Source organism: Salvelinus fontinalis, chromosome 24, assembly GCF_029448725.1.
Source record: "Salvelinus fontinalis isolate EN_2023a chromosome 24, ASM2944872v1, whole genome shotgun sequence".
NCBI lineage: Eukaryota > Metazoa > Chordata > Actinopteri > Salmoniformes > Salmonidae > Salvelinus > Salvelinus fontinalis.
The window spans coordinates 3157853-3184016 of record NC_074688.1 but is presented as its reverse complement, the minus strand read 5'-3'; the positions used below and the strand labels follow the sequence as shown (position 1 = coordinate 3184016).

Sequence of the window (26164 nt, the reverse complement as noted above, 5' to 3'; positions counted from 1 at the left end):
GAAGACACTAAGATCGGAACAGTTTAATATCATTTGGAAAAAAGAGAAACCCACGTAAAACAGTTCATTTCAATTTTACAAAACAATGATACGAAGTCTACCTCACAATGCCTGGACTTAGAATCGGAGAAATGAAAATAAACAATAAACACGACATTTGACCCTGCCCACTTCAACAACCCTGCTTATCAGCCCAAAAGTCCTTTCACAGTAGTTGCACATCTTTACCCTGACCTCCCGACAAGACAGATCAGAAGCAGTACATGTGATGCATTGGTAATGAAAGGAATGCAAATCAAAGTGTATATCAATCCCCCCTCCCTTCCCCTAACCCCTGGGCTGGAATGATGTCCATGTGAATCCCTAGTATGGCCGATCTCTTCTGTCTTCTCTATGGTCACCTCTGAGGGAAGAAAACAATAGACCCATAGTCAATTATACCATACCATGAAGGCATTGGCATTCAGTCAGATAATGCTGACTGGTGTTCAGCTAGCTTAATATAAAAAATTAAATAAAAATCTCTCATTACTATTAGAGAAACAAAAAGGACAAAAAAAGTTAACCTAATTCAATATTCTACAGTTCACTATCACATGTCAGGTATACCCTCTTCTGGTCAAACATTGAACTGCATGGGAGGGAAATGACGCAGTAATCGATTTACCTTCCTCCCATCTTGTAGCCCCTGTCACCACCATATCCACCTCCGCCATAACCACCGCGGTCACCTCCACGGTCCCCGCCACGGAACCACCCACGGCCTCTGTAGCCGCCGCCGCCGCCCCTGTCACCACCATACCCTCCTCTGCCGCCACCACCACGATCTACAAACATAGGCCAGCTGTTAGAGCAAGTTCTCCAACAGAGAAGTAGTAGTTTATAGTATTAGTGGTTAAATGACTCAACTTCCCCCTATAGTCTACTTGAAACCCAGGTCTCTCTACCACAGGCTCATAGCAACGTAATATCATTACATACCTCCTCCACTGTCCCCTGGTTTCGGTGTGCCACACTTGTTGCATTCGTATCGCCGCGCAAAGTTCATGTTGCCACAAGAACTGAAAAGGAGAGGGGAACAATTGTCAACCATCACATTCAAACATCATTTAGTGGCACATACAATGGATGACTCATGAAAATTGTTTTAATTGCACCTGTCCCTCTTCAAACAAAACATTGCAATAAATACCTGTTAGGACATGGCCAGTCCCCTCCCTTAATGTCAAAGTTGGGTCCACCACCACCACCACCACCGCCGCCGCCTCCTCCTCCAAACCCACGTCCACGTCCACGGCCTCCGAAACCTAAAATAGCGACATCAAATACCACTTGCTTCAACAATGGGGTTCAAAGAAAGCTCAGTTCATTCTTCAGGAGTAATTTCCCAGAAACAAAATAATTAGTCTGGCTTGCAAAAGCAGAAACACTTTAAATATTGTACCACTTATTTCTGACTTCTATTTGTTAGTTGGGCTTGCAAAGCAGGAGTACCCACTTTTAAATATTAAAAAAATGTCTTATTATAGTTATTCTTTAGCACTCCTCTTACACCATTTAAGCTAGAAACGCAGTTAACTGTAAAATGTGTAGACCGGTCTGGATTGACTTGCTTGTATATAACTGATATCTTCTATACTTTCTAAACTATTTGTCTATCTTAATTCACTTTTTAAAGCATTATAAAAGGTCCCATTGTGACATGACATCCAACATTCACTGTAAATGCAATAACGCAACTTGACACAAATCAGCTAGTTTGACACTTTGCCAACATAGATAAGTTAGTATAAAATCTTCTTCTGCTCTGCTACTAAAATCTGAACAAAAATAATCTACCGATCAAACTAAAGTTTTTTTTATTTTATTTTTTATAAACAGCATCAATAACATTCCCTCAAACTTTTTTTAATAAACAAACGAAATTGAACACTTTCACACGTTAGAATAAGACTTAATACGCTCCACTTCCATGCTATTCAAAACAAATATCAGAACAAAATATATGCTACCAATCTAAAAATAATAATAAAATACAGCAGATTTAGGAAACTCATTACATTTTTGCCAAGCAAGTGTAATCGAAAAGTGTTGCAGGACTTTCGACTTAAACTTAGAAGGTATGACATCTTGGTCTACTTCTCTGCTATACAAAACAAAAATCTGAACAGAATTATTTACTACTAATCAAAAGTTATAGCTGTTTGTCGGTGTTGAGTGACAAAAAGTAGCTAGCTAACGTCAGCTTAAAACTATGGATAGTCGCAGATGAGCCCATGGGGTAGCACAGGCAAATGAGGGTGAATAGGGTGATGGAATTTTGAACAATAGTGTAATGAAGGGGTTGGAACCCTATTATAATTGTTAGCAGTATTATTATTTATTTATTTTTATGTTTGGAGCGCTATAGCTCTGAAGTGGTAAGGCATACAAATATCAAACTTTGTGGGATGGTGTAAAATTATGCACAACTACATCTGGGTACACGGGGTGCAACTGCCAAATAGTGGTGCTATAAACCACCTTCGACCTCAGAGGTTAGCCCCACCTCCTCATTCAACCTACAGTCTTGGAATTTAGTACAAAGATTACTCTACCCAAGGAACAAACTTGCCTCTTGGACCAATGATGTCACCATGATGATCAGCCGCCAATTTGAAAATGGAGTACGTGTCATCTTTTGACACCGCTAAACAGATTTCTCCAAAACGTTGTGTACAGCACCTATAAACCAATATCTTCATATGTATAATAAAACAATGCCTGGAACTGGTTCAGGGAACAGCACCGAAAAATAAAATGAAGGATCAAACAGAACCTGGAACAAAAGTGATCCATACTGTTCTGGAACAGAACCGTTATTTTACGTTCCAGGCATTGTTTTCCCGTTCCCACAACAAAACGCTTATGGAAAGCCCTCTGTCACTCAGAAACAGATGTCTGCTTGCAAGCTTAAAATCTTTTCCAGAGCGTGTGCAGGCCACCTGCCCCTTGCCCTTCTGAAGCATATGCTACTGTAATGACGTTACAAGATTGATTTAGAAGATAGGGCAAGATAATTTGAATTAGCTAAAGAAAAATCAATTAATTTTACAATGCTAATTAAGGATACTATAGGCCCATTGATCACAATTCACGTTGCATTTATTAATTGACAAAATACACAAGCTGGTTAGCTAGCTAATTTAAGATTATTAGTTACCTAGCTAGCTCAAAGAACATTCAAAAGTTCCTACATGGAAGCCACTATTGATACATATAATTCCATGTGGACCAAATTCAGAGAATGCATGACATACTGTAACAAGATGCCCAGCGAGTCAAGCCTCCTCAACCCTCTTGCACTCCAATGCCTCATTTCTCCTTTGCCAAGATAATCCATCCATTTGACAGGTGTGGGATATCAAGAAGCTGATTACACAGATGCACCTTGTGCTGGGGCCAACAAAATGCCACTAAAATGTGCAGTTTTGACACAAAACTGCATCCCTGCCCAGTCATGTGAAATCCATAAATTAGGCCTTAATACACTGCTCAAAAAAATAAAGGGAACACTTAAACAACACAATGTAACTCCAAGTCAATCACACTTCTGTGAAATCAAACTGTCCACTTAGGAAGCAACACTGATTGACAATACATTTTACATGCTGTTGTGCAAATGGAATAGACAAAAGGTGGAAATTATAGGCAATTAGCAAGACACCCCTAATAAAGGAGTGGTTCTGCAGGTGGTGACCACAGACCACTTCTCAGTTCCTATGCTTCCTGGCTGATGTTTTGGTCACTTTTGAATGCTGGCGGTGCTTTCACTCTAGTGGTAGCATGAGACGGAGTCTACAACCCACACAAGTGGCTCAGGTAGTGCAGCTCATCCAGGATGGCACATCAATGCGAGCTGTGGCAAGAAGGTTTGCTGTGTCTGTCAGCGTAGTGTTCAGAGCATGGAGGCGCTACCAGGAGACAGGCCAGTACATCAGGAGACGTGGAGGAGGCCGTAGGAGGGCAACAACCCAGCAGCAGGACCGCTACCCCCGCCTTTGTGCAAGGAGGTGCACTGCCAGCGCCCTGCAAAATGACCTCCAGCAGGCCACAAATGTGCATGTGTCTGCTCAAAAGGTCAGAAACAGACTCCATGAGGGTGGTATGAGGGCCCGACGTCCACAGGTGGGGGTTGTGCTTACAGCCCAACACGGTGCAGGACGTTTGGCATTTGCCAGAGAACACCAAGATTGGCAAATTCGCCACTGGCGCCCTGTGCTCTTCACAGATGAAAGCAGGTTCACACTGAGCACATGTGACAGACGTGACAGAGTCTGGAGACGTCATGGAGAACGTTCTGTTGCCTGCAACATCCTCCAGCATGACCGGTTTGGCGATGGGTCAGTCATGGTGTGGGGTGGCATTTCTTTGTGGGGCCGCACAGCCCTCCATGTGCTCGCCAGAGGTAGCCTGACTGCCAATAGGTACCGAGATGAGATCCTCAGACCCCTTGTGAGACCATATGCTGACACATGCACATTTGTGGCCTGCTGGAAGTCATTTTGCAGGGCTCTGGCAGTGCACCTCCTTGCACAAAGGCGGATGTAGCGGTCCTGCTGCTGGGTTGTTGCCCTCCTACGGCCTCCTCCACGTCTCCTGATGTACTGGCCTGTCTCCTGGTAGCGCCTCCATGCTCTGGACACTACGCTGACAAACACAGCAAACCTTTTTGCCACAGCTCGCATTGATGTGCCATCCTGGATGAACTGCACTACCTGAGCCACTTGTGTGGGTTGTAGACTCCGTCTCATGCTACCACTAGAGTGAGAGCACCGCCAGCATTCAAAAGTGACCAAAACATCAGCCAGGAAGCATAGGAACTGAGAAGTGGTCTGTGGTCACCACCTGCAGAATCACTTCTTTTTTGGGGGTGTCTGGCTAATTGCCTATAATATCCACCTGTTGTCTATTCCATTTGCATAACAGCATGTGAAATTTATTGTCAATCAGTGTTGCTTCCTAAGTGGACAGTTTGATTTCACAGAAGTGTGATTGACTTGGAGTTACATTGTGTTGTTTAAGTGTTCCCTTTATTTTTTTGAGCAGTGTATATTTAAATTGACTGAACTCATTAAAATCGTTGAAATTGCTGCGTTTTTGTTCAATATACTTCCATGTGTGTCTTTAGAAAGTATTCATGCTACTTGATTTATTCATACATTTTGTTGTGAACCAGCCTGAATTCAAAATGGATTAAAACATTTATTTTTTACGAATCTTAGCCTTCTACACACAGGACCCCATAATGACCAACAGATCCACTGATATCGCAATCTCACAACACTGCCCTTTCCGACCTGGACAAAGGGAACACCTATGTGAGAATGCTGTTCATTGACTACCGCTCAACATTCAACACCATAGTGCCCATGAAGCTCATCACTAAGCTAAGGGGACTCTGGGACTAAACACCTCCCTCTGCAACTGGATCCTGGACTTCCTGACGGGCCGCCCCAGGTAGTAAGGGTAGGCAACAACACGTCTGCCACTGATCCTCAACACTGGGGCCCCCCAAGGGTGTGTACTTAGTCCCCTCCTGCACTCCCTGATCACCCACAACTACGTGGCCAAACGACCCCAACACCATCATTAAGTTTGCTGACGACACAAGAGTGGTAGGCCTGATCACCGACAAGACAGCCTACAGGGAGATCAGAGACCTGGTAGTGTGGTGCCAGGATAACAACCTCTTCCTCAATGTGAGCAAGACAAAGGAGCTGATCGTGGACTACCAGGAAAAGGCGGGCCGAACATGCCCCCATTAACATTGACAGGGCTGGAGCGGGTCGAGAGTGTCAAGTTCCTTGGTGTCCACATAGTTTGTTGGTTATCATGGCTCAAACACACCAAGACAGTCGTGAAGAAGGAACAACAATCCCTTTTCCCCCTCAGGAGACTGAAAAGATTTGGCATAGGTCCCCAGATCCTCAAAAAGTTCTACAGCTGCACCATTGAGAGCATCCTGACCCGTTGCATCACCGCCTGGGTATGGCATCTGCTCGTACAGCCCAGTACATCACCGGGGCCAAGCTTCCTGCCCTCCAGGACCTATATAATAGATGGTGTCAAAGGAAAGCCCCAAAAATTGTCAGAGACTCCATTCACCCAAGTCATACTGTTCTCTATGCTACTGCACAGCAAGCGGTACCGGAGCACCAACTCTAGGACCAAAGGGCTCCTTAACAGCTTCTACCCCCCAAGCCATAAGACTGCTGAACAATTCATTAAAATGGCCAGTGGACTATTTACACCCCCCCATTTGTTTTGTACACTGCTGCTAATCGCTGTTTCTTATCTATGCAGTCACTTCACCCCTACCTACATGTACAAATTACCTCAACTCAATTACCTCACGCACACTGGCTCGGTACCGGTACCCCCTGTATATAGCCTCGTTATTCCATTGTGTTACTTTAGTTTCATTTGGTAAATATTTTCTTAACCAACAAAGCAATTCAAGAAGAGTTGAGGGTTTGTAAGTAAGCATTTCACTAAAAGGTCTACACTTGTATTTGGAGCAAGTGACAAAGTGAAAACATGTTATACATTTTTTCAAAATATACTGATCTCATTTACGTAAGTATTCCCAACCCTGTGTCAATATTTTGTAGAAGCACCTCTGGCAGTGATTACAGCTTTGAGTTTTTCTGGTTAAGTCTTCAAGAGCGTTCCACACTTGGACTGTGCAACATTTCCCACTATTCTTTCCCCATAACTCTTCAAGATCTGTCAAATTGTTTTTTGATCAACGGTAGACAACTATTTTCAGGTCTTGCCATAGAATTTCCACGTAGATTTAAGTAAAAACGGTAACTCAGCCACATTCACCATCTTCTTGGTAAGTAACAAGATGTGGCCTTGTGTTTAAGGTTATTGTCCTGCTGAAAGGTGAATTCATCTCCCAGTGTCTGGTGGAAGTCATACAACCAGGCTCTGCAGGATTTTCCCTGTGCTTAGCTCCATTCCATTTCGATCCAAAACAAAACTCCAGTCCTTCACGATTACAAGCATACCCATAACATGATGCAGCCACCACCACTATGCTTAAAAATATGGACAGCGGTACTCCGTAATGTGATGCATTCACAACAAACAAACCGAGTTTGTATTCAGGACAAAATGTTAGTTGCTTTGTCACAATTTTTGCAGTATTACTTTCAGTGCCTTGTTGCGAACAGGATGTATGTTTTGGAATATTTTGTATTATGTACAGGCTTCCTTCTTTTCCCTTTGTAATTTATGTTAGTATTGTGGAGTAACTACAAAGTCGTAGATATAACCTCAGTTTTCTCCAAACACAGCCATTAAACTCATTAACTTTAACTTCTTGAGAATACAGGGGGTGCTGTTTTCACATTAGCATAATTTCCTCTACAGATTAAACTGCCTCTTAATCAATTATTGCTCTTACCATATGCATATAATTAATACCATTGGATAGAAAACAATCTATAGTTTCTAAAACCGTTTCAATTTTGTCTCTAAGTGAAACAGAAGTCATTTGACAGCACTTTCCCTGACCAAGAAGAAGAATGCAAGATGTGTATGCTCGCTTCAACGCTCTGCCTATATATGGTCACGCCACCTATGACCCGAAACACACTTCATTCGTCTTCCTCTGGGTGTCAAGAGGACGTCAGAGGAGAAATGTTTTGTTTATCTTGTACTAACGTGAAATAAGACCTATTTCTTTGGCGTGACCGACAACTTCCGGTTCTCTGAATCGCGCGATTTGTAGGTGTGATTGTCTTCTGTTTTGCTGCCGTTACGGATGAAAACTATCTCCGTCTCGAAGTTTGTTTGATACATGTGACCATATCATCTTAATAACCTGTTGGGGATGGGGGCGCTGTTTAGACTATTTATGCTAATGTGGCTAATTTTTTAAACGGCTTCCCACAAAATCCTTGATCGTACAATATGCATATTATTATTATTATTGGATAGAAAACAGTCTATAGTTTCTATAGGAGTTGAAATTTTGTCTCTAAGTGGAACAGAGCCCATTCTACAGCAATTTCCCTGACATGGAGTCAGATTTGAGAAATGTTGGCCACTTTTCTGAAGTCAGTTAAAAGGGCACTGTCGTTGCTATGACTATACGGACACTTCTTACGTCTTCCCCTGGATGCCTTTACGTGATGACGATTCCAACGGGGTCGATTGCTCGTTCACAGGCCCTACAAATGAAAAAAACCTTTAGCTAGCAAGTCTTTTCTTGCTGCGTAACGCGCGTGGAAGACACCGACCCTCTCCTGTTCCAAGCGTTAGTTTAGCCTGTTATATTTCTCCGGTCATCTTTTCACTCGTTATAGGAGTTACAAACATCATAAAGTAGTTAATTTAAAGCGTTTTATAGCAATTTATATCCGTTTAGTGCGATTTTGGGACATTTATTTTTGCAACGATGTGAAAAGTTGGGCACGCTTTTCAGTTCATCCCGAACGCAGTTGACATTTCCACATGGCAAGAGGACAGCTTTCCACCAAAAGACGATTTCTCCCAAGAAAGGATCCTTTGCCCAAGATACTGATGGAAGAACAGCTCAAGGTAGGACATTTTTATTATGATAAATCGTGTTTCTGTCGAAACATTTTAGTGGCTTAGGACGCCATGTTTTTTGACGTAGCTTCGCTTGGCGCAAACTGTATTGAAAAGTAAGGATAAATTAAAAAATGTAATAACGCAATTGTATTAAGAATTAAATTGTCTATCAATCCCTGTCCACCCTATATTTTTTAGTCACGTTTATGAGTATTTATGTATAAGAGTAGATCACTGTCTAAGTGGCGCAAGGACAAATTCTGACCAGCTGAGTTACATTTCACATTGTCTAACCATGATTTTGGTGGCTAAATATAAACATTTTCGATCAAACTGTATATGCATGTTGTAATGTGATGTTACAGGAGTGTCATCGGAAGAATTCTGAGAAGGTTAGTGAAAAAATTAATATCTTTTGGCGATGTTGACTTTTATCGCTCACTTTGGCTAGAATCAATGCTGGGCTGCTAATTGCTATGTGCTAAGCTAATATAACGATTTATTGGGTTTTCGCTGTAAGACACTTAGAAAACCTGAAATATTGTCTGTATTCACAGGATCTGTGTCTTTCGATTCGTGTATGCTGTGTATTTTTACGAAATGTTTGATGATTAGTAGTTAGGTAAACACGTTGCTCATTGTAATTATTCTAGTCCATTTGTGATGGTGGGTGCAATTGTAAACTATGAAGTCTACCTGAAATATGCACTTTTTTCTAACAAAACCTATCCCATACCATAAATATGTTATCAGACTGTCATCTAATGAGTTTTTTTGTTGGTTAGGGGCTATAAATATCTTAGTTTAGCCGAATTGGTGATGGCTACTGGTGTTGGTGGACAAATAAAAGATGGTGGATTATGCTAATGTGTTTTTAGGTAATAGATGTACATCTTTACATATTGTGTCTTCCCTGTAAAACATTTTAAAAATCGGAAATGTTGACTGGATTCACAAGATCTGTGTCTTTCATTAGCTGTATTGGACTTTAATGTGTGAAAGTTAAATATTTTAAAAATATATTTTTTTTGAATTTCGCGGCACTGGTTTTTCAGTGGGGGGGGGGGGGGCTGGTGTGCCGCTAGCGCCACGCTGATCCTAGACAGGTTAATGTATGTTCTCAATATAGTTTAATCAGATTATTTGAATTTTTTCGGGAGTTTTGCCGTGTTCCGTTCTGTGACTTTTTTTCTTTGGCCAGTCGACCAGTACATATGCTAAATGAAGAGGGAAAGTTGCCATTATGAATGGATTGAACGACTCATCAGGACTAAGGACACCTTGCTCAACATTCTGATGAAAGATCAGCAATAGTAAGACCCAATTTACGATGTTATTTCATATATCTGTCGTGCATGTGAACTGGTCGGGGGCGCCCAGCTGGTTCTGGCTGGCGTGGCTATGCTAATTTAGCGCTACATTTTGTTTTCGCTATAAAACATTTAATAAATCAGAAATATTGTTTGGATTCACCAGATGTTGGGCTTTCAATATCTGTACGCTGTGTATTTTTTCTGAAATGTTTTAAGACAAGTAATTAGTTATATGACGTTGGTCTCTGTAATTGTTCTGGCTGCGTCGGCACCATTTCAGATTGCAGCTGCAATGTAGAACTGTGATTTATACATGAAAAATTCATATTTTTCAAAAAAAAACTATGCTATACCATAAATATGTTATCAGACTGTCATCTTATGAACTTGTTTCTTGGTTAGTGGCTATATATATTTTTATTTAGTCAAATTAGTGATAGCTACTGACGCAGGAAAAAACTGGAGTAAAAAAATTGTGTCTTTTGCTAACGTGTTTAGCTAATAGATTTACATATTGTGTCTTCCCTGTAAAACATTATAAAAATCTGAAATGGTGGCTTTATTCACAGGATCTGTATCTTTCATTAGGTGTCTTGGACTTGTGATTTAATGATATTTAGATGCTACTATTTAATTGTGACGCTATGCTAGCAATGCTAATCAGTGTGGGGGGGGGGGGTGCTCCCGGACCCGGTGTAGGTGCTCGGTAGAGGTTACAGTCCCCACTGGCGTCATGGTGAAATCCCTGAGCGGTTTCCTTCCTTTCCGGCAACAGAGTTAGGAACGACGCCTGTATCTTTGTAGTGACTGGGTGTACTGATGCCATTCGAAGTGTAATTAATAACTTAACCTTGCTCAAAATGAACATTCAATGGCTGCTTCTTTTTTTACCCATCTACCAATAGGTGCCCTTCTTTGCGAGGCATTAGAAAACCTCCCTGGTCTTTCTGGTTGAATCTGTGTTTGAAATTCACTGCTCGACTGAGGGACCTTACAGGTTCTTGTATGTGTGTGGTACAGAGATGAGGTAGTCATTCAAAAATCATGTTAAACACTATTATTGCACACAGAGCAAGTCCATGCAAGTTATGACTTGTTAAACACATTTGGACTCCTGAATTTATTTAGGATTTCCATAAGAAAGGGGTTGAATACTTAACGCAAGACATTTCAGCTTTACATTTTTTTATTAATAAAAATAACAAAAAACAAATCCACTGACATTATGGGGTATTGTGTATAGGCCAGTGACAAAGAACATCTCTATTTAATCCATTTCAAATTCAGGCTGTAACAACAAAATGTGGGAAAAGTCAAGGGAAGTGAATACTTTCTTAACTTAAGGCACCGTACTTCCATTATTTTTTTCACTGAGACCGGGCTACCTTCAAAGGAGTCTTGTGGTCATCCTAGAGAAAAACGGACATGAGCGGGTTTTTGAGACGCTATAGACGTTTTGGTAAGACTGATTTTCGGATTGTCTCAAGGTCTGACAAACACCCCTGTAGCGCGGCCACCTTCCACCGCAGATGCAAAGGCTACCATTGGCTTACATGCTGACCACACCGCCCGGCATCGCGTGCGTTGCAAAATAAACGCACACATACCTGTTAGTCAATAATTTCATCCAAACGGCTCGCACGAGTCAACGAGCGTCTGCGTAGCCAGGTGCTAAAAATACAACTTTGTACTATTTTAGATGCTTGACGCAGTGCGAGTCATTGGTTTTTTAGGAGCATACACCCACATGGGTGATTGAGAGATGGAGTGGCGTGTGACCCTGATTCATTTGGTGGTGGTAATTGCACATCAAAGTCGGTTGCCAACTGCCATATAAAATCCACATTAGAAGAATGAACAAGGAGAAAAACTAACCTAGTTTCCCCTTTTTATTAATGGTTACAGTAGAGAACACACAATTCTGTATGACTCAACATGGGTCAAAATTCTACAAAGCGCCAGTCTCCCAAAAAATACAAATTAGCTATCAATAGCAAGCTACCTAAATATCCATGAATGTTTTGACCCGTCCTTAAATTAATATCGTTGGTTCACAGGTTTGGCATTTTAATGTCATGAACATGTCTGGTGGGGACAGACAAAAATATACATGGCACACGCCAATTAGATTTCTGCGAGGGCACAGACATCAACACTATGGGGTTATTAATACACAAGCGAATTTGTCCCAATACTTTTGGTCCCCATAATATTAAGTTGCACGCACGTCCCTCACCCCCCAATACTTGGAGCTCACTGTGTATATTGACTCCAATGCTTTCCACAGTTGGGTCAAGTTCGCAGCATGTCCTTTGGGTGGTGGACCATTCTTGATACACATGGGAAACTGTTGAGCACAAACCAGTGCGTCTGGCACCGACTACCATACCCTGTTCAAAAGCACTTCAATATTTTGTCTTGCCCATTCACATTCTGAATGGCACACATACATAATCCATGTCCCAAGGCTTAAAAACCATTCGTTAACCAGTCTCCTCCCCTTCATCTTCATTGACTGAAGTGGATTTAACAAGTGACATCAATAAGGGATCAAAGCTTTCACCTGGTCAGTCATGGAAATACCAGGTGTTCTTAATGTCCTGTATACTTAGTGTATATAGATATTTTAAAACGATTGAAACTCATAGTCAGCATTTCGAAGTATATCACCCAAACCTGGTTCACGCCAGAGACACCAAATCATCGTTGACATGATCAGGCAATCCTATCCACAAACATACGTCAGAAGAAAATCTATTTTTCATCAAAGAAAATGTTCATCTAGTATTTAGCATCAAGATCATTTATTCCATTACCCATTAGGGGCAAGCATCTTTCCCTTTTAAGACAATTCGATCTAGATACACGGGCCAAGGTAGGTCTTAATTTGAAACGACGAGGTGCGATTCTGTTTGACTAGAGGAACGAACCCATGAGATTTCGTTCGATGCGAATAAATGCGCTAACATTTGTTGCAAAAATATTAATATTCTAAAGAAAAGATAAAAAGAAGAACTTTCAGAGTGAAGTTCTCTTCTCCTCCCGGCCGCGTTGACCATGTAGCGCAGCTCTCAAAGTGATTGCTGCCCTTGTTATGAAATCATCAACTTTACTCTGAATCAAAAAAAAAAAAAAAAGACCAAATAAACAGTGTTTAAAGCAAAACTACTAAAACTATTGCTGATGGTGAACCTGAAGAATCAAAACAAAATGTAAAATGATGTAAGCCCAGATCAGCAGGTTGTCTCCGGTAGCATACTTCCATTCCGCTAAAACAGCATTTTCAACAGCGCATGATGCCAATTACATTGGTTCACACCAAGCATCTGCACAGACGGGGCTCTCTACCTGTACAGAGCACATGCCACTTCGCCTTTCCATTCTACAAAATGCCTTATTCGGTGGTAGTTAAAAATCAGGGATAGTCCTACCGCCAGTTGGTCAGCACGCTGTGGGCAGAGTTGTACTGCCCGACGCATGCTACATTTGGGTTCTCAGAATGATGCACTCATATCTTAAATAGTTTTACCAGATTCCAATTCGTATCTGAATTGTTATACCCTTATTGCCAACCAATGGATTTAAAGCTTATCTTTAGCACAAAGATAATCTTGTGTTTTTGGGAAACTCACCCGCGGGTAGTTACAGCAACATTTGAATGGTTTGTCACCAAAACGTGAATGAAACGTACCTCCTCCGCCACCTCTTCCTCCTCCTGCACCGCCACCCCTCTGCGTGAACTCGGCTCTCCGGGTGGCAAAAGACACTTTGAGGGGTTTCCCTTGGAATTCTTTGCCTAGAAGAAAATTAGACATGGATGAGAATGTAACAGAAGAACTGAACACAGCATGGGAATAAAGAGTACACCCTTACCATCAAACCACTCAATGGCAGCTTTGGCGGAAGGTGGATCATCAAATGAGACCGTGGCCTCTCCTTTCAGTCTTCCCGTAGCCTTGTCAGAGTACAGGTTGATCATGGGCAGGCCAGTCTTCTTGTTCAACTATCAAGACAGGACACAAAGATTAAACACTAGGACACATACATCTGGGTTGCCATTAAGACTGGGAATTGCCAGGGAACTCACAATAAGTTATCACGTCACTTAAGTGCCAACACATTATGTATCGCAATTATCACGATTCTATATGTATTGCGATTCGATACTGCGATTTTATTGCGATTTCATGTCCCAAACATGTTGCTCACTATAGGTTTGCTGGAGAGAACATTTATTTTGTTAAGACATGGAAATAAAGGCGCTGAAAACATGTTTGCCCACTAATAAGATGGATTTCTTTTGGCCGCAGGTACAGCAGACCAGCGCTAGCTAATGCTACCTAGCAACAGACCAAAAGTTTGAGTCAAAGTATCGATATAAGATTGCAGACCTGCCAACATTTTTTTGTGCTTAATAACGATGTTGGCGTTAGACTGCCTCAGTAGGAGTGGTAAGTTAGACTAATGGGTACTTGGTAATTGGCTGCTATTCAGTAGGTCACTAGAAATACGTTCAAATGTTTTTGGGGAGGGGTGGTAAGTCAACTTCCCCCTCGGGAAGTTGGTTTTTCAAAAATGTTAAATGCACCAACTGCCATTTCCTGAAATCTAGTTTTAAATTATATCACACAATGTAGCCAAAACTGAAGTATTGTGTTAGACCCTAAATGAAATTGAGGTGTTCTCAATGACTCACAGTTTAAGTTAAATGTAGGGGTAATGATTATTCTAATTAAATAGGTGTCTTTATGTGGCTAGTCTAGTAAAAATAGAAGCCTATTTTAGGGTTGTTTTTTTGTACCAGCGTACTTTGACCTCAAATTGCATGCACGGTATGCAACATGTGGGCAGGTTGGCAGGTCTGATATGCCGCTCCCCGTCACTTGTAGCCATGCAAGTGTACAGGGAGACGCATTCCCCGTCCAGAAACAATCCCTACATCCTAGCCACTTAGATGAAATATCTAGGCCCTATGGGGAAGGGGCTACGGGGCTGCCAATCCTTACCTTAATAATCCCAATCTGTTTGAAGTAGTTGCCCACTTCATCACTTGTGACATCTTCTCCCAGTCCCTGGACGAAGATGGTGTTGTTGTCAGAGTTGTCCTGCTCCCCACCGCTGCCGCTACCTTGGCTACCGCCGCTACCTCCAGCTGGGGACAAACACCGAGGTACTACTCAGCAGATGCATCACTTGAACCAGCCTGTGGTTCTGTGGCATTTGCTTGCGAGAGACTAGAGGTCAGCGTTAGGCTGGCATGACTGCAGGGATAGTCAAACCCTAGATTGCTTCTTGTTACCCTGAACTTCAAACGAGCAACTCACTTGGTTCATCCCTTGAGCCGTAGTCTCGAGGACCTGAAATACAACAAAGAGGAAAGGTGGGGAAAGCCATGAGAACCTGCACTTTGTACACCACACAACTTTATTCAACATCCATACAAGAAATCATCGACTCTACCAATAGTGTATGCACGAGGCTACGTTAACATTTAGAATAAGGCCGTTTTTACAGCTTTCTGCTGCAGTGTTGCGACATTCATATAAAATCGCTCAACACCTTGCAACACGGGCAGAAATGATTGAGTTTAGAAGATAAATAAAACATTTGAAAGAACTCTCCAGTTTCTAGACAGTTTCATTCTTCGCCACAGCACACTTCTCATCTTTTGTCATTTACATTCAGCCTTGTCCTCATGCAACAATACCATTATGTATAAACTTCAGGCTTCTTGTGCTAAAATATCTAAGAGCAATTATGAGAAATCCCCCTCCCTAAGAACAATAGGCGGAGGTCTGAGGTTCTGACAAGAAAAAGGTGGCATTCAGTTTGTTCTGCTTTCTTTCCTACTCCCTACTCCTAAATCAACCTTTTTCCTCCCCAACCGAGACAGTTCTGATGCTCGTCACTTACCACCGAAATTTTTGTAGCCACCACGGTCACCACCTCTGCAGAGGAAAAATTGTAGATATGATGGGTTTCCTTTGTCCCAACAGAGCTCAAAGCTCCCCTACATCCCCATCAGTATGCACTCCTGCCATGGTGAGCGACTATCGTGGAAATGCTCTTCCCACTCACATGAGAAAGTGTTAGGTCTGGGATGTTTTAAGATCAAAATGGACAAAACTGGGCAGAATGCCCACTATATACACAGGTAGGTTCTGATGAGTGAAGAGGCACTGATGGCTAATGTGTAAATTTAGATTGCTACAAGACCAGATTTGCTTAGAGTATTCAGTTGGATAAAGTTTTTGGATAAAAAAAAAAAGTCAATTTAAAAAGTACTGATAGCTCGAAATGGTTTGAATAGCTGCGGCACTCGATGAGTGTCGAGTATTCTTCCATTGAGTGCTTATATATGAGCTCCATTAGCTGAGGTCCAAGTTTTATTTCATTCACTGAAACCTGTAGTATAAAATGTAGATCCAAAGTTAACACAATACAAATGTCTCCATGTCAAATATACAACACTTGAATGAAACCTGTTGATGTACAGCAGCTTACAATGTTCCTTGGGTCTAACTTGTGAAAATCAGGTCACTTCAAGAACAGATCATTCTGGGGGCATTGTTTAAGGCGCTCATGTGGTGGTTCTCAAAGCAACGGGGGGGCAAAATAATCCGCATTCCAGCTAGAATAGTCTTAACTTTGCACAGAGAGTTTAATAGCGAAAAGCATACATAATAACAGCCAGCAGGATTCGTAGCACATTTTATATACATGTGCAGAAGCATTACAACTCTCCTCTGATGTCTATTACTTGTCAGGAACCATGTAAAATGAAATCTCGATGGTCGGAAATGTTGAGAATGTGACAGCACTGCGGCAGAACTACTGTACTCGTTATTCAATGCCATTACCAAAGTGGTTGTTAAAAGCTTCCAATTACAAACGTCTCAATTTCAAATGATATCCAGATTACTTTTCTTATCCTTGGCTAAAATAATGGTTTAGGCTACAAGTCTTCTACACTGAAAGCTACTTGGCCAAGATCTATAATTGCTTGTCAAATACAAAAAGTTTCCAGAACTGCCATTGTAGATAGATTGCAATATGAACTGATGACTGGCAAGCGACAAAGTCCTGACTAGTATATTCAACAGCCTTGTCAATGAAGATGTACAAAAGCTGGGGTCTACAGGATCCTTGGCTGGTGAAGTGACTCAAATCCTCAACAACCTATCTAGTTCATAAAGGGGGTCAGGTGAACAGTGTCACCTTAACTCCTTGCACCACAGGAGTCAGTAGCAGACACCCCACCATGTCATCTGTCCCACAAGCCATTTGAGCTTCACATTCATTGAAATTTGCTAACAAGGCCATAAATCAGCCAGAATGGTGCATGCATATTTACGATTGAGATGGAACACAGGTTATATCCTCACAAGTCACTTAAACCACATAAATACAATTCTAATTCTATGAGTGAAGCCTCACGGTGAAACATATAGCACATCTAGGGCTGGGCGATATCGAATTAAGTTTTAAGCGCAATGTTCCAAATTCTGTATCGCAAGATCAGGTTTTTATTTTTGGTTAGTTTTTATGAGCGCTGTCTTCTGGTCTCGTCTCCTTCACTCCTTCCCACACAGAAACCAAGCTCCTCAACCTGCCACTCACAACAAGACGAGATATAATATTCAGTGAATTAGGAAAGTATTCAGACTCCTTCCCATTTCGTTACAGCCCTTTTCTAAAAATGATTACGGTAAATTATTTTCCCATCAATCTACACACAATACCCCATTATGACAAAGCGAAAACAGGTTTTTAGAAATGAATTAAAAATAAACAGAAATACCTTAATAAGTAATTCAGAACCTTTGCTATGAGGCTCGAAATTGAGCTCAGGTGTATCCTGTTTCCATAGATCATCCTTGAGATGTTTCTACAACTTCATAGGAGTCCACCTGTGGTAAATTCAATTGATTGGACATGATTTGGAAAGGCACACACACACGTCTATATACGTTCCCGGAGTGGACATTGCATGTCAGAGCAAAAACCAAGCCACGAGGTCGAAGTAATTGTCCGTAGAGCCCCAAGACAGGATTGTGTTGAGGCGCAGATCTTGGGAAGTGCACCAAAAAAAATGTCTGCTGCATTGAAGGTCCCCAAGAACACAGCGGCCTCCATCAGTCTTAAATGTAAGAAGTTTGGAACCACCAACACTCTTCCTAGAGCTGGACGCCCAGCCAAACTGAGCAATCAGGGGAGAAGGGCCTTGGTCACGGAGGTGACCAAGAACCTAAGTCACTCTGACAGAGCTCCAGAGTTCCTCAGTGGCGATGGGAGAACATTCCACAAGAACAACCATCTCTGCAGCACTCCACCAATCAGGGCTTTATGGTAGAGTGGCCAGACAGAAGTCACATGATAGCCCACTTGGAGTTAGCCAAAAGGCACCTAAAGGACTCTCGAACCATGAGAAACTCTTTGGCCTGAATGCCAAGAATCACACCTGGAAGAAACCTGGCACCATCCCTAAGATGAAGCATGGTGGTGGCCGCATCCTGCTGTGGGGATATTTTTCAGCAGCAGGGACTGGGAGACTAGTCTGGATCGAGTGAAATATGAACGGAGTAAAGTACAAAGAGATCCTTGATGAAAAACTGCTCTAGAGCGCTCAGGACCTCAGACTGGGACGACGGTTCACCTTCCAACAGGACAACGACTCTAATCACACAGTCAAGACAATGCAGGAGTGGCTTCGGGACAAGTCTCTGAATGTCCTTGAGTGGCGCAGCCAGATCACGGACTTGAACCTGATCGAACATCTCTGGAGAGACCTGAAAATAGTTGTGCAGCGAAGCTCCCCATCCAACCTGACAGAGATTGAGAGGATCTGCAGAGAAGAATGGGAGAAAGTCCCCAAATAGAGGTGTGACAATCTTGTAGCGCCATACCCATGAAGACTCGAGGCTGTAAATCGCTGCGAAACGTGCTTCAATAAAGTACTGAGTAAAAGGTCTGAATAAGTCTTTTTACACACACATATGCAAACATTTCTAAACACCTGTTTCTGCTTTGTTTCCCTGTCCTCGGTCAGATAGGATCACCACATTTCTTTAAGAATGTGAAATGTCAGAATAATAGTGGAATGATTTATTTAATATTTTATTGCTTTCATCACATTCCCAGTGGGTCAGAAGTTTACATACACTGAATTAGTATTTGGTAGCATTGCCTTTAAATTGGTTAAATTGGTCAAATGTTGTGACTAATGTGAAGGGGGGCCGAAGGAGACAGGAATTCACCACTGCCACGAGCTGACCATGCTTTGACCACGCGCGTTCACGTGATAGGCAGCTCCGTTCCATCGCTCAACTGAAGTCAATGTAATTCTCCGGTTGGAACGTTATTCAAGATGTTAACAACATTCTAAAGATTGATTCAATACATCGTTTGACATGTTTCTACTGACTGTTATGGAACTTTTGGACATTGTCACGTTATAGTGGACGCGCTTTGTGACTTTGGAATTGTTTACCAAACGCGCTAACCAAAGTAGCTAATTGGACATAAATAACAGACATTATCGAACAAATCAAGCATTTATTGTGGACCTGGGATTCCTAGGACTGCATTCTGATGTTCAACGGTAAGGAAACATTTATCATGTATTTTCTGGTTTCTGTTGACTCCAACATGGCGGCTAATTTGGCTATTGTTCTGAGCGACGTCTCAGATTATTGCATGATTTGCTTTTTCCGTAAAGTTTTTCTGAAATCTGACACAGCGGTTGCATTAAGGAGAGGTATATCTATATTTCCATGTGTATAACTTGTATTATCATCTACATTTATGATGAGTATTTCTGTTGAAACGATGTGGCTATGCAAAATCACTTGATGTTTTTGGAACTAGTGAATGTAACTCACCAATGTAAACTCAGATTTTTTGATATGAATATAAACTTCAAACAAAACACGCATGTATTGTGTAACATGAAGTCCTATGAGTGTCATCTGATGAAGATCAAAGGTTAGTGATTAATTTTATCTCTATTTCTGCTTTTTGTGACTGCTTACATTTCGCTGGAAAAATGGCTGTGCTTATTGTGGTTTGGTGGTGACCTAACATAATCGTTTGTAGTGCTTTCGCTGAAAAGCATATTTGAAATCGGACACTTGTGGGATTAACAACAAGATTACCTTTAAAATGATATAAGACACATGTATGTTTGAGGAATTTTAATTATGAGACTTCTGTTTGAATTTGGCGCCCTGCACTTTATCTGGCTGCTGTCATATCGATCCCGTTAGCATGATTGCAGCCATAAGAAGTTAACAAGGAATGTGGAGTGATTGAAAAATGAGTTTTAATGATTCGAACCTAAGTGTATGTAAACTTCCGACTTCAACTGTATATAAAAGGAATTGTCAACTCGTTCTCATTCTGAGAAATAAGCATCTTATCCAGGTAGGCCACTTGATTTCAATATTTAAACTAAGTGAACTGGCAGGCTGTTCCAAAAGTTGGAGATGGACAAGCTGGTCTATTAGTAACAGTTCTACCTTGTTAGCAAGCAAATAGATCTTGAAATAAAAAGATCCCCTGGCTACTCACTAGCACATGGGCTTGTGCTTGAGAAATTGAGCCCTGTGTTCATTTTCTATGCCTGCTTCAAGACGTTGGTCATTATTAGTGGATGTTCATGGTTATTTTTTTTCAATAATTTTTTTCAATAATTTTTCCATACAAACGTGAAAGCCAGAAATCTGTGTTTATTGCAAAAAAACAGGTGAAACTATTTTGATAAAATAATGGTTCTTATGGTTGTGGAAGGCTTATATTTAGCCTATGTATAATTTTACATGCCCTGAATTCATTATATTATTCCTGACCATTTGAAATGCAGTGTGTTGACCTTTAACTGTGCAACAAAGCGTAGAGAATTTTTCAAAAATCGAGATATCGCTAATCGTCCATGAGTGAAAAAAATAATCGAAATATGACTTTAGGCCATATCGCTCAGCCCTAAGCACATCCCAGGTGGAAATTGGTGGGGGGTGGGGGGGGGGGCTATAGCAGGATGGGGTAGAGGGTGACGAGGTATTAGTCCATGTGGATGAGGAGTGGTGTGATGGATTCAGAATGGGTTATATCATGCATTGCGTTGGAAGGAACATCTACCTGGCATGGGTGTTGCAGAAGTACCTTGCGGGTGGTCACGCTCTGGAACTTACCCAATACCGGATGGAGGGCCGTCTCTTCCACCCCTGTCGTATCCCCCGCGCTCGTACCCACCACGCCCTCGGCCTCTATACCCGTCAGAAGAGCCCCTGTCTGAGCCCCCATCATCTCCACCATACCTCCTGCCCTGACCGCCTTCACCTGGGGCAAAACACAGGCACACAAGCCCTTTGAGTTATGTGGTGTTGTCTTTCTTTGCACACGTTTGTATTTCCGGTCATATATGAATGGCACTTTGTTTTATATGTATGAGACTTTTCTGCAATAAAAGTTTTTAATTTTTTTTGAATTTATGGGTGGCATTCAGACATCTTTAACAGTCCAGTCTGGCCGATCCACCTTGGTCAAACGTGGCTATAAATTGCTGATCCTCCAAATCATAATAAACATTTCTTTTCAAGGTATGCAGACCTTTGCAGGCCATTTGATCAAGAAAAATCATTGCCATGTAATATATACAGTGCATACGTTATATATATATATATATATATATATATATTCAGATCCCTCGACTTTCCACATTGTCACGTTACAGCCGTATTCTAAAATGTATTACATTTGTCCCGCCCCTCAAATCGACACACAAAACCCCATAATGACAAAGCAAAAAAACAGGTTAGGATATTTTTGCAAATTATTTGAAAATAAAAACTAAAATATAACATTTACTTAAGTATTCAGACACTTTACTCAGTACTTTGTTGAAGCACCTTTGGCAGCGGTTACAGCCTCGAGTCTTCTTGGGTATGACGCAACAAGCTTAGCACACTTGTATTTGGGGAGTTTCTCCCATTCTTCTCTGCAGATCCTCTCAAGCTCTCAGGTTGGATGGGGAGCAACACTGCACAGCTATTTTCAGGTCTCTCCAGAGATGCTCGATCAGGTTCAAGTCTGGGCACTGGCTGGGCCACTCAAGGACATTCAGCGACTTGTCCCGAAGCCACTCCTGCGTTGTCTTGGCTGTGTGATTAGGGTCGTTGTCCTGTTGGAAGGGGAACCGTCGCCCAGTCTTGATGTCATGAACAGGTTTTCATCAAGGATCTCTCTGTACTTTGCGCCATTCATCTTTCCCTCAATCCAGACTAGTCTCCCAGTCACTGCTGCTGAAAAACATCCCCCACAGCATGATGCTGCCACCACCATGCTGCACCGTAGGGATGGTGCCAGGATTCCTCCAGATGTGACGCTTGGCATTCAGGCCAAAGAGTTCAATCTTGGTTTCATCAGACCAAAGAATCTTGTTTATATGGTTTGAGAGTCCTTTAGGTGCCTTTTGGCAAACTCCAAGTTGGCTGTCATGTGCCTTTTACTGAGTGGTGGCTTCTGTCTGGCCACTCTACCACAAAGGCCTGATTGGTAGAGTGCTGCAGAGATGGTTGTCCTTCTGGAAGGGTTTCCCATCGCCACCCTGGAGCTCTGTCAGAGTGACTTGGATTCTTGGTCACCTCCCTGACCAAGGCCCTTCTCCCCCGATTGCTCAGTTTGGCTGGGCATCCAGCTCTAGGAAGAGTCTTGGTGGTTCCAAACTTACTCTGTTCTCAGGGACCTTCAATGCAGCAGACATTTATTGGTACCTTTCCCCAGATCTGTGCCTCGACACAATCCTGTCTCAGAGCTCTACGGACAATTCCTTTGACCTCATGGCTTGGTTTCTGCTCTGACATGCCCTGTCAACTGCGGCACCTTACATAGACATGTGTGTGCCTTCCCAAATCATGTCAAATCAATTGAATTTACCACAGGTGGACTCCAGTCAAGTTGTAGAAACATCAAGGATGATCATTGGAAAAAGGATGCACCTGAGCTCAATTTCAAGTCTCATCATAAAGGGTCTGAATACTTTTATAAATAAGGTATTTTATTTTTTGCAAAAATGTGTTACGGGGTATTGTGTGTAGACAGAGGAGATTTTTTAAAATAATTTGATCAATTTTAGAATAAGGTGTAACATAACAAGATGGGAAGGGGTCTAAATACCTTCCCGAATGCACTGTAAATTGATAGAATAACTAACCTTCACTTCGACCTTTGTAGCCTCCTTGAGATTGTTCATAAGAGCCGCCACCGGCGGTGCCACCATACGAACTTGGCTGACTGTATGACGACTTGTCAGTACCACTATATCGTGAGAAGTTTTCACAACAATTATTCCCGAGACACCAACAAAGACTTTAATAATGAACAAAACAGATTACTGAAAGGTAACATTTGCAATGAGATTAGTCCAGTAGAAAGGCAAAGTACATACGGCAAGGAATACTGTGTTTATGTAGTGCCAGTGGCCTTACCCAGCAGCGGAATCCGAACCTTGTTGCCCATAGACATCATAGGGCGGCTGGCCATAGCTTGCCGCCTGTGTTTGGCCATAACCCTCTGCTGGAGAAACAAAAATGGAAATGTTATGTATTAAAAACGGCAACTTCTAGACCTCAAATAATTTCCCAAGACTCCAAAAATTTAACATACCAGACTGTCCATAGCCAGCATAACTCTGTCCACCAAATGAGCCACTTCCATTTCCTTGACCGTAGCCCTGCAATATGCATTTAATTGTCATTATCTGAACAAAAGTGGGATGAAATTAACGTAGAAAATAGTTTCATACACCATTCAGTGAGAAATTGAGGGGCCACACATACCGGCCCACTCTGCTGAGCTGGAGGATAAGCTCCATAGCTGTGGGAGGGAGAGCTAAAGTTAGATATCTTAGAGATTCTCCTGAACTTTCGTATACTTCTTAGCCTGTAGTTCTGAAAGTAGCACTCACGAGCCAAAATTGGTGCCCGAAAATTGCATACTGTCTCACATGTGCGCACCACGTCTTAGCGCCCCCCCCCCTTACGCTGTGTCCACTGCGCCGTTGGGCCCGCCCAGCAACCTCATTGGATAACACTGGGCATGCCTCAAATGAGAGGGGGAGAAGCTCTTTGGCTAGATCTAGAATTGCTTGGGGGCTCGCCCACTTTGGGGAAAATGGCATGGCACAGCTTCAAGAAAAGAGTTGCTTTCAACCTTGGGATTTCATGGCTAGTTGAGGTAAGAAAGTTATTCGGCTCATAGATCATGCATGTATGAACTACACATTGACATATTCAGCCCAAAGCCGGAGCAAAAAAATAAAATAAACATTTAGCCACCAAAGTACTGGAACATGTCTTTAATGCAACATGTACACCCCCCAAACAACTGATTTGGAAATGCATTTCTAATGAGCAACATCAGATGTCCACTTATGGATGAGTATGTTGCTAGAGCATTTAACATAACTTAGACTCCCGATGTCTCAAAGCTATTGGTTGGACTCAGTTGTGCATTGTTCTTGTTGCGGAAAACAACCCCGCCACAATATAGCTGGTTTCACCCAAAAAAAACGTTTCCTGTCAAAGGCACATGTATAAATCTTTAGGAACTCTATTTACCAGATGTAAAGTGAAATGTCCCTTGCTATCAAATAAACATCTGAATCCAACTTGTCTGAACAGCACCATATTCCTGTAGATTTAGACAGCAGGCTGCATAAGACAACACACTTCATGCTAGACATTCTACTACAAAATATACCACTGTATACACAGCAGGAATATAGTGTGGTTGGGATAAATTGTATTCAGACTTATATTTAATAGCGGGTCACATTTCACATCTGGTAAGTAGAGTTCCTTGAGATTTTATATATGCCTCTGGCAGGAAACGTTTTTGAATGTTGCCAGCTATATTTTGGTAGGGTTATTTTCCGTCGCCACCCACCAATACAATTCAGGGAGTTCAACCAATACAGACTCCCTATGTTGAGCCCCAAAGCTACCACAACTGGGGATGTACTATCAATTAGTTTACCCGTCAAAAACATATCCGATTAAATATTTAAAGTGATCAAGCATTGTGTGGCTAGTTGGATAGTTTACACAAACTATTATGTAATTGCTTATGTGGTAACTAAATATAAGTTTCATGGCAACTTGAAAGCGCCGAGTGGCTAATGTATTCATTGTGATTTCACGTTACCTTTGAGCGCCAGGCTGACCGTAGCCCGAATCTGTGAACGAGAAGGATATGGGTGATTGGGTGGCAAAATTGCTACAATGTTCGTTAGCTGGTTAGCCAATGAGCCATCTAACTGTTAGCTAGGCATTGAACATGTCTCCTAATGTGAATAGCAAAGATCGTACCGAATAGGACGTAAACCTGTTACGTTAGCTAACTTATCTCGCTATATTACTTTAACTTATTTCGATATCAAGTAAACTTAGTTTGATAAGCTGTGACTTATTATTAAATGTTGTTCCCATCTAATGTTATCATAAAGAAAATACATGCAAGTCAATACGAAATGCATATAAATACCCGGTGTAAATAGCAGGCCTTGGATAGCTGGCGTTAGCTAGCTAACTATCGTTGCTAATAATATGCGTGATACTCGTAGACTAGCTAGCTAACGTTAGCGTGCTAGTTAGCGCAGTGCTAACAGGACCACGCTGCGCGACAAAAATGGCGGTCAATTCTCATCTAAAAAGGGAAACTAAACAAGAAAGATGGTTGAGCGAATCAAAATAACCAAGTGTGAAAAATAACCAATTTTACACAAAGCGGCAGACGTTATTTTCGAAAGGGTAATAAATTCGCCAACAAACTATGGCTGGTGTTCATTCTCTAATGGTCGCGCTTGAAAGCTTGTTAAACTAACGCTACTTTAACTAGCTAGCGTGCTAACTGAGCCAGCAGTTTCATTAAATGTTTTTTTATTTTTAAATGTGACACATAAAATTCATATTGAACACATTGCATACACTTAGTTCATAATAAACTTACCAGAGGCCATTCTCCTCCGTTCTTAATTTTTTTCTCTCTCGATGAATCACTTTTCAACAAATTAAAAACCCGGTAACAGCAGCGCACAGTCGCACATACACTGCGGCAATTGTGAACTCTAACCTACTGCTGGGATAGCCAACTTTTGAGTACATTTACATTTTTTCTTACGCATAATAATTTGAAACCAAGTAACCTTCAAAACATGTGTGTTGAACATTGTTAAGTTCGTATTGAATAAATGTGTCATAACTAGTGAC

At 41.7% G+C, this 26164-nt stretch overlaps 1 protein-coding gene across 2 annotated transcripts; it reads right to left on the bottom strand.

Moving 5' to 3' along the window:
* Positions 1 to 8: 8 nt before the first annotated feature.
* LOC129821772 (RNA-binding protein FUS-like) lies at positions 9 to 26035 on the bottom strand. 2 transcript variants are annotated; one of them, XM_055879400.1, is made up of 16 exons: positions 25905 to 26035; positions 25101 to 25131; positions 23735 to 23771; positions 23562 to 23628; positions 23384 to 23471; positions 23110 to 23213; positions 21089 to 21236; positions 15813 to 15847; positions 15224 to 15256; positions 14906 to 15051; positions 13773 to 13902; positions 13591 to 13695; positions 1193 to 1307; positions 982 to 1061; positions 668 to 827; positions 9 to 403 (listed from the first exon to the last, which is right to left on the bottom strand). In XM_055879400.1, the coding sequence occupies exons 1-16, from the start codon at positions 25912 to 25914 to the stop codon at positions 364 to 366; spliced, it is 1329 nt and encodes a 442-aa protein (XP_055735375.1). In that variant the 5' UTR covers positions 25915 to 26035; the 3' UTR covers positions 9 to 363. The 2 variants fall into 2 exon arrangements, with proteins under 2 accessions (XP_055735375.1, XP_055735376.1); XM_055879401.1 differs by lacking the exon at positions 15813 to 15847.
* Between the last annotated feature and the right edge of the window lie 129 nt (positions 26036 to 26164).